Source organism: Megalobrama amblycephala, linkage group LG5 (assembly GCF_018812025.1).
Source record: "Megalobrama amblycephala isolate DHTTF-2021 linkage group LG5, ASM1881202v1, whole genome shotgun sequence".
NCBI classification, from domain to species: domain Eukaryota; kingdom Metazoa; phylum Chordata; class Actinopteri; order Cypriniformes; family Xenocyprididae; genus Megalobrama; species Megalobrama amblycephala.
This window is the reverse complement of record NC_063048.1, coordinates 477,242-489,244: the sequence shown is the minus strand read 5'-3', so window position 1 is coordinate 489,244 and position 12,003 is coordinate 477,242. Positions and strand designations below refer to the sequence as shown.

Here is a 12,003-nt window from a genome sequence, read left to right as displayed (position 1 = left end):
AATTGTTCGTTTTTGTGATGTTTTAGATTTTAGCTAGCAATTTGATGCTATAAAAACGGGGCGTGTCGTCATGATTCGAAGTTGATTGACAGCTTGTCTGAGGACTGTCGGAGCTTCGAGGGGAGATTGAAGATGTATACTAACTGTTAATTTTCGATTTCTTTGTTATTTAACACCAACAAAATGAGTTGTTCAGCAGTAAACTGTACTAACCGACCTACAGGATCTGACGGATCACTGAACTTTTTTTCTGTAACATCAAATGTGGGCTTCATAAGCTAATTAATAAATGTTATTAGTTAAGATAACACACCTAATGTTAACCATGTCGGGAAAAAGCAGGTGATCGTTATCTGGCAGTTACTTATTATTTTTATGGGTATAAAATAACAATTAGCAGGACAAAACTAATGATAGCTTACTCTAATTACAGCAATCGATCTCCTGTAACGTTAGTTGAACTTGATTTAAAATGGCAGGACCGTTTCTGGCGATTTAGAGTTGTTTCTAGTGGCATATTATATTGATTTTATCTACTGAATTTGCTGTTTCAAAAATATTATTGCTCTAGAAACAGAATAGCCTATTATTTTATAGGTAGACTTTTAAATTGTGTATAATTTTTATAGTCTATTTAAAATACATGAATGATGACGCAGTCGTCTGGGCGGAAGTTTGATATCGCAACTCCGCCTCCGGCTCCACTGACGATTCCTTCTGCGCATGCCCAGGCTCCAAACTTTTTTTTTTTTTGACGTATTGCGTAACGTGTCAGCGCCCATTCATCAGCCCATTTTGGCTTCAGTTCAATACAATGGAAGGAAGCGGCGTCGCGTCGTCCATCTTTTTTTACAGTCTATGGGTTAGAACCAATTCCTTTATTCCTCTGATTCCTTGGCTCAATACGATTCGATTTCACCCTATAACATCATTTTCTGTCATGAAACTTTTCTGGCAAATTTTCCCACCAAAAAGCATGCTTTTTCGAACTCCTCCTAGACGGTTGCTCCAATTTTCATGAAAATCAAATCAGATCATCTTCAGACTATGCTGGCAAATAATTATCATAATCTTTTTGATAAACTCAACCATTCCTGAATAACATGCAAACAAACTTGAAGAAGAGCAAATCTCTGCATCGCTTTAGCATATTCTGACCAAACTTGGTACATGTCATCACAAACATGACATGAGGCTACATGCTGTATTTCGGCACAGCGCCACCTACTGGTCTGGAGATAACAAAAATGGCAAAAATAAGCCAAAATTTTGCTTATAGGGTGAATTGAGATACTTATAGTGTGATTGAAATACTTTTGCCATTGAAATGACTTGGAAAAAGTGTCCCAATCACCCTGAATTCACCCTAATTTCCAATAAAACTGAGATTCAGGGCAGCATGTTGAGTTGAATGATATCCAATTTTCCAATATCAGCCATTTTGGGCATTGACCATTTTGCCTTTTGTAGCAAAATGCTATATTTTTTGAACGCATCATTACGTATCATTACGAAACTTTTTATGGGTCATCAGCACGATGCCCTGAAGGAGTCTTAGAAGTTTTGACATGGCGCCACCTAGTGATGAAATTAAATATTCATATGCTCATAACTTTTTGTGTGGTTGACACATTTTCATGGGAGTCATCTCTTTAGATTCCCGAATCCTTGCTGAGTCCAATGTTACCTAACATGCTAGGTTTCGCCTTACGGTTTGTGCAACGGTGAGTTTTAACAATGCTTGCAAATATCTTCAAAACCATTGGTCCTATCGAGACAAAACCACCATAGGAAATTTGGAAACATAGGTTGTATGCCCAAATGTCAAAATTTTGATAGTAAGTGGCAAAAAATGCAATCAAAGTTGTGCATGGGTCATTTTTATGTACTCATACATATACATGTCTATAACTCCTAAACAAAATGAGATTTTCACCAAATTTGGCACACTTATTTATGGGCACACTCTGAGGACACAGTTTATAGCCTAAGGTGAGCTTTTTATTTCTGGAGATTGTATTCAGGCTTCAAAATTCATAAAATCTGTGTTCATTTGTGAAAAAAAAAAAAAGTGTAAGTATCATAATCTTTTGTTGATCACAGATTTTGTCAAGTGAACCAGGGTGATGCAAGCTTACGGGTTGGCCTACAAAAATACATCATCCCTGCAGCACTCTATACTTACTGATGTTTCAGTTTTCCCACCAAAAATAATATCACTTCCTGGATTATGATGATGTCATTATAGAACAGGCCTTTGTTGTTGTTTTACAAATGACTAACCGGATGGTAAGCGATTGAGGACACAGAAACAAAACAAAAAAAACTTGATTGATCATCAATTTCGATAACAATAACAATATTCCTAAGAAACATGTTATGTTTAAAAACATTTCAATTAGAAAATTGAAAACAAAAAAAAGACCAACATCTATAATATTTATCAGCTTTTCATGTTAGAAATTCAATACCTGAGGACTTGACAAAATCAACATAAACTCAAACCAAAATAGTGAAATGACATAATATATATATATAGGTTTTTAAATCATGGGGACATATAAAGTGTGCTGCATAGTAGGAATGATCCATCTACCCTTCATCTTACAAGGAAATCTCTGGCAATGTGAAGAGCCGCCGTAGAGGAGCAGCCGCCGCAGTGTCACAGAGATGCATGAATGCGTTTATTGTTTCTGTTGGTAATTACGATGCTATCTTAATAGAGGCCAGTTTAATAAGTTGGTTAGATTTCTCATTTTGTTTTAGATGCTCAATTAAATCCAGTTGAATAAACTGTAATAATTATAATCTGATGAAAGCGTTACAGACAGGAAGATCGAGTGAGATTTTCTTTAATTCACCTTGAGCAAACGTCCCGTCAACTTCTTTTGCGCGATTCATTAAAATGCATTAAAAATGTGTGCATTATTCACAAATGAACCAGATGGCAATCAAACTGATGGCTTTGACTACAGACTGAAATTAGTTAACAAAAAGATTTGCTTTTAAAGTGCCCAGATGGCAAGACAGTTTGTGAGCTGGCGCTGGGGTGGCGAAGCAAGGGCGTTTTTAGATGACCATCACATGACATGTGTGACACACAGTCACTGAAAGACTCTTGTGTTAAGCTGGGTCACTTAGTGAATCTTCTTTCTTTATAATGCTGTTATTATCCTCACTAGAAGCTGTATTCAAAATGTTTTGTTTTGTTGTCTTATGCCATATCATATTATTAAGAGCCCACTTTAGAGTAATAGTAAAGAAAACACATGTATGACGGTTTTTAGCTGCTTCTGCTACACTATCTGCTCCAACTCATGTATTAATAAAGAAATACTATATAACTACACAAATCAATCGATCAATCAATCATTGTTGGGATAATGTGGGATACGGGTAAGGTTAGGCACAGGTTTGGTGGTATGGGTCGGTTTAAGGGTGGGTTAAGGGGTAAGAGAAGGGTTAATAGCGTAATTATACAGTAGATGTAATTACAATCTTAAAATAAGTATTTTTAAAATATAAGTACAACACATATGTACACAATAAGTGTATTGTATCAAATGATTTGTTTAAATATTAGAACAAAGTAGTTAAAGACACTTAATATAAAGTGGGACCTCTTTTTTTAAATGACATTTTACACTTTATTAAAAAATCCTGTTAAACTTACAGTAAAGAAAGAAAAAAAACTGCAGTTGGGGTTACCAGAAATTTCAAATATTGAACTGGCTTCTTTCCTTACCTGTTTTTCAAAACACTGCTTCAGGAAGCTTCGGAGCGTTATGAATCGTTTGTGTCGAATCATGATTCGGATCGCGTGTCAAACCGCCAAACTGCTGAAATCACGTGACTTTGACGCTCTGAACCGCTGATTTGACACACTGATTCATAACGCTCCGAAGCTTCCTGAAGCAGTGTTTTGAAATCGGCCATCACTAAATAAGTCATTATTTTGTTTTTTTGGCGCTCCAAAAATATTCTCGTCACTTTATAATATTAATATTGAACCACTGTACTCACATGAACTGATTTAAATATGGTTTTAGTACATTAATGGATCTTGAGAGAGGAAATGTCATTGCTGGCTATGCAGGCCTCACTGAGCCATCAATTTCATCAAAAATATCTTAATGTGTGTTCTGAAGATTAACGAAGGTCTTACGGGTGTGGAACGACATGAGGGTGAGTAATTAATGACAGAATTTTCCTTTTTGGGTGAACTAACCCTTTAATGATAACAAAATATGAGAAGAATCCAAATTATTTATATCAAATATATTCACATGCATCTTCTGTGAATGTCCTTTTACTGTTTTTCACTACAAATTGGTAATTTATGCTGTTTACCTGCAAAAACCATACATTTGACAGTATTTTACAGTAAAATTACATAATGTAGGCCTAATGTTAAACCATTCACAGTATTGTAATGTACTCAGCAAGGATGAGCAGAAGATGGGATTAGCTAGTCCTTTAATCAAATGAAACACAATTATCCAGGAATCACAGGAGTAAACAAAGGCAGCGTAAACAAACACAAGACAATACCGGATGAGGAACAGAACAAACTCTAGACTTAAATACTAAGGAGATAACAATGAACTAAATAAGACACATCTGATAATTATAAGCAACCATAGAAACAAACAGGGACATAATCAGAAACCAAGGAAGCTGAAACTAAACAGAGCAAGGAAACAGGAACTAAAGGAAACAGTCCATAACCGTGACAAGTATATGAAAAGGCAATTTTTTTTCTATGGCATTTTTTTTTTTTCTTTTAAATTGGACATTTTCAAAGTGAAGGTTTGTAAATAAATGCATACTGTATGTGACCACAATTTATATTTGTCTTCAAACAAATCAGTCATTTACCCACAAGAAAAGAATTAAGATAAAGGAGAAACATGAATTCAGCCAAGTATGATCTTCAGATCTCAGAAGTTTGTGTAGATGATCATTAGACCGTGGTGACAGAAGTTTAATCGGTTGGATTTTTGTTCATTAAAATCTGTGCTAAGTTTCACAGTTTTTAAATCTTCATCTTTGTTTAGTGTGTAATGTTGCTGTTTGAGCATGAAGAGTTCTTCTCTACATCAGTGTCAGTGTTTCTGAACTCCATCTTGAGTTTCTTCACAATATTCCTCATTTGAATAATTCATGCGCTGAATAAAGGGGCGGGGCCTGGTTGAGTGAGTTAGTAGTGTGTTGAAACTGGCGGTTATGGTAAGGGGCGGGACATTTCCCAAACGCCAATCACAACACACTGCTCCAGCCGACCAATCAGAGCACAATGTGCTTTTCAGAAGGAGGGGCTTCATAGAGACAGGAAGTAAACAGAGCGTTACTGACAGACTGGGAAGAGAGGAGCTGCAACAATGGAGAATATGAGGAGAATAATCAACATTCAGTCTAGTAGAGCACAAAAACAACATCAAGAATTTGAGAAAAGGCATAATATGGCCTCTTTAAATTAAGCTTTACTTGCGTTCAGACATGCGTCTCAGTGGGTGGAGGTGAGCAGATCCTGCCTGCTGCTCAGTAATGAACATGTCAGAGTATGTTGAAGATGAGGGTGAGGGATTAAGGAGCTGATAATGATGAAGATGAGCACCGGAAGAGCGCCGGTCTGCTCGCCCGGCCCACGCTCTCTGCCCCCCACTCCGGCGTCCTAATGAACAGTAATCTAATTGCTGTCAGCAGGGAGTTCAGACGGTCATGGACAGAGAAGACAAAGACATGTGCAGATGAATAATAGAGTCTGGGATCAGAGAGAGGTAGCGTTTGGGCGGTGATTTCATTGATTGCTGACGTGTGTCTACTGCAAATGAAAGACAAATGCAGAGCTGAAACAATCAAGAGCAGCAACACCTCACACCGAACGACTGGATGCATGAGCTAACTTTAGCTGACAGCTTCAGCTAGTGATGAGGACGTAATCCGGGTTAGAGCTCTCTGTCAAACCGTCTGTCTGCATCACTCACAACTGACCGCACTGGCCTGTTAACTACGCATCGGACCTTACTTACTACATCTCCCAGCAGGGAATCTGATTAAAACGAGGAGCTAGAATAGAATAGAATAGAATAGAATAGAATAGAATAGAATAGAATAGAATAGAATAGTTAGTTTATTAAAATGAATGAAAGTGATACCCAGATTGGGTTAGGCTGAAGTATATTTTCCAAGTATAGGTGGTAAGCATACTAAAATCAATGTAGTATACTTGCAAATGTACTATTTCATTACTTCTTGTTACTAAATTGTCCCACTTTTTAGTTTATAAAAGTGTACTTTTAAGTGTAATCTAAGTGTAAGTCGTAAACTAGTTGTGTACTCAATGCTTACAACTAAGTTTTACTTTTGAACTGTAAACTATACTACAAGTGATCTTATATGTATACTGTTAGTTTATTAGCTGTATACTTCTCACTTTTTAGTTCATGGAAGTAAAGAAAAGAATGGGATAGAATAGAATAAAACAGAACAAAATAGAATAGAACAGAATAGAATAAAATAGAACAGAACAGAATATAGAATAGAATAGAATAGAATAGAAAAAAGAAAAGAAAAGAAAAAAGAAAAGAATGGGATAGAATAGAATGGAATGTACTAGAGTAGAATATATAGAATAGATTGGGATAGAATAGAACAGAATAGAATAGAACAGAATAGAAAAAGATGGAATAGAACAGAACATGATAGAATAGAATAGAATAGAATAGAATAGAATAGAATAGAATAGAACAGAATAGAAAAGAAAAGAAGAAAAGAAAAGAATGGGATAGAATAGAATAGAGTAGAATAGAATAGAATAGAATAAAACAGAACAGAATAGAATAAAATAAAATAGAACAGAATAGAATAGAATAAAAGAAAAGAATGGGATAGAATAGAATAAAACAGAACAGAACATGATAGGATAGAATAGAATAGAATAGAATAGAATAGAATAGAACAGAACAGAATAGAAAAGAAAAGAAGAAAAGAAAAGAAAAGAATGGGATAGAATAGAATAGAATAGAACCGAATAGAATAAAACAGAACAGAATAGAATAAAGTAAAATAGAACAGAATAGAATAGAATAGAATAGAAGAAAAGAATGGGATAGAATAGAATAGAATAGAATAGAATAGAATAGAATAGAATAGAATAGAATAGAAAAAAAAGAAAAGAAGAAAGAAAAGAATGGGATAGAATAGAATGGAATGTACTAGAGTAGAATATATAGAATAGAACAGAATAGAATAGAACAGAATAGAAAAAGATGGAATAGAACAGAACATGATAGAATAGAATTGTAATGACTGGAGACTCAGGCGGGAGATCCAAGTGCAGCATTTATTTACAAGTGAGAGTGGTCGTACAGGCAGGGTCAAAACAGGAACAAACAGGAACAGTGAGGAACAGGCAGAGTCGTAGTCAGGGTACAGGCAAGGATCGAGGCAGGCAGCAATGGGTCGTAAAACAGGAATCAGGCAGGAACAGGAACAGTAACAAACGGGTAAACAGGGATATAACGCTCGGAAATGTCACACTGCGTAAACAAGACTTCGCCATTAGATGGTGTGAGTGAGAGTCCTTTTATAGTCCAGGTAACAAGCCGCAGCTGGGTGTGGGATTAGTGAGGAGTGTGTGCATGGCTATATGTGGCGACAGGTGATTGGTGTGGAGAATATGTGAACATAGAACAGAAGTGTAGTCCAGGGAGTGACAGGAACAGACGGTGATCGTTACATAACGCCCCCCTTCCGGAAGGCGCGTCCTCGCGACGTAAAAGGCACGAATAGGGAGGGAGGGTGGGTGCATTGGAGCTATAGCGGGACCATGGTCTCCAATGCAGGCTCCAGGGTAGCCACGGTGGATCAGGCGCCACGGGTAACCATGGCGGGTCAGGTGCTACGGGCAGCCAGTGCAGGTCAGGAGTGCCATAACTCCACGGCGGGTCAGGTGGCTCGGGCAGCCACAGCAGGTCAGGTGGTTCGGGCAACCACGGCAGGTCAGGCGGGTCAGGTGGCTCAGGCAGCCACAGCAGGTCAGGTGGTTTGGGTAACCACGGCAGGTCAGGTGGTTTGGGTAACCACGGCAGGTCAGGTGGTTTGGGTAACCACGGCAGGTCAGGCAGGTCAGGTGGCTCGGGTAACCACGGCAGGTTAGGGTCCATAAACGGCCATAATTGTTCAAAGGCCAATGACGGCAGTGGCCAGGCAGGGTGCCCACCCACAAGCTCCCCACCTGCAAGCTCCCCACCCTCAGGTATACTGCCCCCCCCCCAAAAAAGTTCTTGGGGATTTCAACGGGGTCTGTTGCGGCCTCGTGGGCAAGGAGTTCGGGTGGTTCCGGCAGGGCCAGGCATTCGGGTGGTGCCGGCAGGGCGAGACGCCTGGGTGGCGCTGGCAGAGCAAGGAGTTTGGGCGGCGCTGGCAGGGCTAGGAGCTTGGATGGCGCTGGCAGGGCTAGGAGCTCAGGTGGCGCCGGCAGGGCCAGGAGCTTGGGTGGTGCTGGCAGGGCCAGGAGTTCAGGTGGTGCTGGCAAGGCAAGGAATTCAGGTGGCACCTGCAGAGCAAGGCGCTCAGGCGGCCCTGGCAGGGCAAGGAATTCAGGTGGCGCCAGCAGAGCTAGAAGCGCAGGTGACGCTGGCAGGGCAAGAAGCGCAGGTGGCGCCGGCAGGGCAAGAAGCGCAGGTGGCGTAGGAGACACCTCTGGAGTGGTCTCCAGACCCCCAGTGGTCTCTTGAACGGCTTCTGAGCCTAGCTGAGTGGAAGAAGCCTTCTTCCTCCTCCTCCTCCTCTTCCGAGGGTGAGGCGACGATTCACCGGTTGGAGCGGGTTCAGGAGCAGACTCACTGGCTGAAGCGGGTTCTGGAGCGGACTCAATGGCTGGATCGCCCCCTACATCCTTAAGCAACGAAGGGGCGGCCATCTTGCCCGTGGGCACTGGCAAAGTAGCCATCTTGTCCATCGCGTCCAGGGCGCTTGAGTGTATTGCAACCGGCAAATTTGAGTGCGTAGCATCTGGCAGGCTTGAGATCGAAGCGACCGGCGGGCTTGAGCGACCGGCGGCTAGCGAAGCGGCCACCGGCCTTGAGAGCGAAGCGGCCACCGAGCTTGAGAGCGTAGCGGCCACCGAGCTTGAGAGCGTAGCGGCCACCGAGCTGGCTTGAGAGCGTAGCGGCCGACTGGCTTGAGAGTGTAGCGGCCGACCGACTGGCTTGAGAGCGAAGCGGCCACCGGGCTTGAGAGCGAAGCGGCCACCGGGCTTGAGACTGGCTTGAAGCGAAGCGGCCACCGGCTGACTTGAGCGAGCGGCCACCGGGCTTGAGCGGCCACCGGGCTTGAAAGCGGCCGGCTGAAGCAGCCGACTGGTTTGACCGGGCTTGAAAGCGAAGCAGCCGACTGGCCGGCGGGGAGAGCGAAGTGGCCGGCGGGGATGCCAGCTGCTCGGACTGCTCGGAGTCAGTGGAGTGGAGGATCAGCCACACTGGAACGTAGTCCTCTGCGCCCTTGGACAGATCCAGAAACGTGACGTGGCTCTGGGCGATCAACGGAGACAGGACGTGGCTCTGGGCGATCAACGGAGACGTGATGTGATGTTGTAGTGGCCGCCATTTTGTGAGTGCTCTCCTGAGCGGCAGCCATTATGTGATTCTCCGTGGTGTCGGAATCCTCCGCGACACCCACAGTAAAACATGAACCACCAGTTAACAGGGCAAAGTCCAGAAGTTCAACGAATGATCCTCGGGGACCGTTGGTGATTAGAATAGCCCTTCAGTGGTTCATTTAACCCATAACAAAAAAAGTCAATGAGGGCACAGTCCGGCAGATCAGATAAGTTAGCTATATCCAAAAAGTTCTGAATATGATCCTCGAGGTTAGAGTTACCTTGGCGAAGGCTGACAAGACACATTGCTGGGTCCATGCTGAAGCTGGTAATGCTCCTAGAAGCTGCTGGATCTTTGTGCGGCGAAGTCTTCTGTAATGACTGGAGACTCAGGCGGGAGATCCAAGTGCAGCATTTATTTACAAGTGAGAGTGGTCGTACAGGCAGGGTCAAAACAGGAACAAACAGGAACAGTGAGACAGAACAGGCAAGGATCGAGTAGAATCAGGCAAAAGGAACAAGGGTAAAAGGGAATAAGCTCGGAAATGTCACACTGCGTAAAAAACTTCGCCATTAGAAAAGAATGGGCCGCAGCTGAGAGGATAGGCTAATGGGCGAAGGTGATTGGTGTGGAGTGAACATGTGACTGACAGGGAGAATTGTGGAATATATACAGCAGACGGTGATAGAATAGAATAGAATAGAATAGAATAGAACAGAATAGAAAAGAAAAGAAAAGAAAAGAATAGAATAGAATAGAATAGAATAGAGAACAGAATAGAATAGAATAAAAGAAAAGAACGGGATAGAATAGAATAAAACAGAACAGAACATGATAGAATAGAATAGAATAGAATAGAATAGAACAGAATAGAATAGAACAGAATAGAATAGAATAGAATAGAATAGAATAGAATAGAATAGAAAAGAAAAGAAGAAAAGAAAAGAATGGGATAGAATAGAACAGAATAGAGTAAAACAGAATAGAATAGAATAGAACAGAATAGAATAAAATAAAATAGAACAGAATAGAATAGAATAGAATAGAAGAATGGGATAGAATAGAATAGAATAGAATAGAATAGAATAGAATAGAACAGAACAGAATAGAATAGAATAAAATAGAACAGAACAGAATATAGAATAGAATGGGATAGAATAGAATTGAATGGAATAGAATGGAAAAGAATAGAATAGAATATTGAATAGAATAGAATATAGAATAGAATAGAATAGAATAGAATAGAATAGAATACTGATGTGATTTGTTGCACGACGCGCGCTGCATGGTGCATGTGCATGCCACTGTTCTTCCATTAGCAGTTCCTTGCATGCCGCTGTTTGATGTCTCTGGTTCTGAGCGTGCTGCTGATAATGACGAGTGTTTCACACTAATGCAGATGACTAACTGTGGGCCTCTAACTCCTAATCTTCCACCCTATTTCTCTCGCCTGCTGTCAAGTTCTTGCAATGTATGAAAATGTTCTTAAGTGCCCTACGCCTGGCTGCACGGGCCGGGGTCACGTCAACAGCAACAGGAACTCTCACAGGAGGTGAGTTCCTCTCAGTCTGGACGAGAGAACCGGTCATGTTCATTATAATCATCTTTATTCTGCAGAAAATCACTTTCCCCCTGTCTCTCAGCAAATTTCTCAGTTGTACCTTTGGTTTCTGGTGCTACAAAGCATTGGTTTCTAATTTCATTTCAAAGTCTCAAAATTCCAGATTCAAAGTCACAGTTCTTAGATATTAAATGTAAAGTACGTCATTTTTATGGTAAAATACTTTCTATGTTAATGAAGTGAGCCATTGGTAGGTTGACTTCCTGAACACTAACTCTAACTAACAAATTGTAGTCTGTCACTGATTACAAATTAGATGATGAAAATTGTCATTAGTAACATGATCTGGTAGATTTTAGGTAATCTAATCGGATTACTTTTTGATTCCATTTAGATTACTTTTGACCATATTCCCTTATTATATAGATTTGAACAGGATTATTTTGTCCCACATTGATATAAAAGAAAGAAAATATATTCCATTCATTGTTATCAACACGATGAAGTGCATTAAACATCACATTATGTCAGGGTTTCCCAAACTGAGATTCGTGAAGGAACTGCAGCGGCTTCATGAGTTGTTGAAAAGATAATACTTAATTACATCCTAGAAATTTTAAATAAATTAATTAATTATTAAAACAATTAAAAAAAAAACACTTACTGAAAAAATCTATATTTTATTTGTTTGCCTGCATGTCAATGTAAATAAAAATGTAAAAGAGAAAAAATAAGAATCAGGGAAAATCAATAAAGTCTGAATAATTTACTGTATGTATCATGTATAAAATCATGTAATCAATAAAAAGTAACTGTAATCTGATTATGAACATAATA

At 40.3% G+C, this 12,003-nt stretch overlaps 1 protein-coding gene across 3 annotated transcripts in view; it reads left to right on the top strand.

The window, feature by feature from the left end:
- The window catches only part of myt1lb (myelin transcription factor 1-like, b), a 141,930-nt gene that overhangs the window by 95,071 nt on the left and 34,856 nt on the right, over positions 1–12,003 (top strand). For all 3 annotated transcript variants that reach the window (XM_048190326.1, XM_048190325.1, XM_048190327.1), the window contains exon 9: positions 11,067–11,157. In XM_048190326.1, coding sequence (XP_048046283.1) covers positions 11,067–11,157 — 91 coding nt within the window. The remainder of the gene's footprint in view (positions 1–11,066; positions 11,158–12,003) is intronic.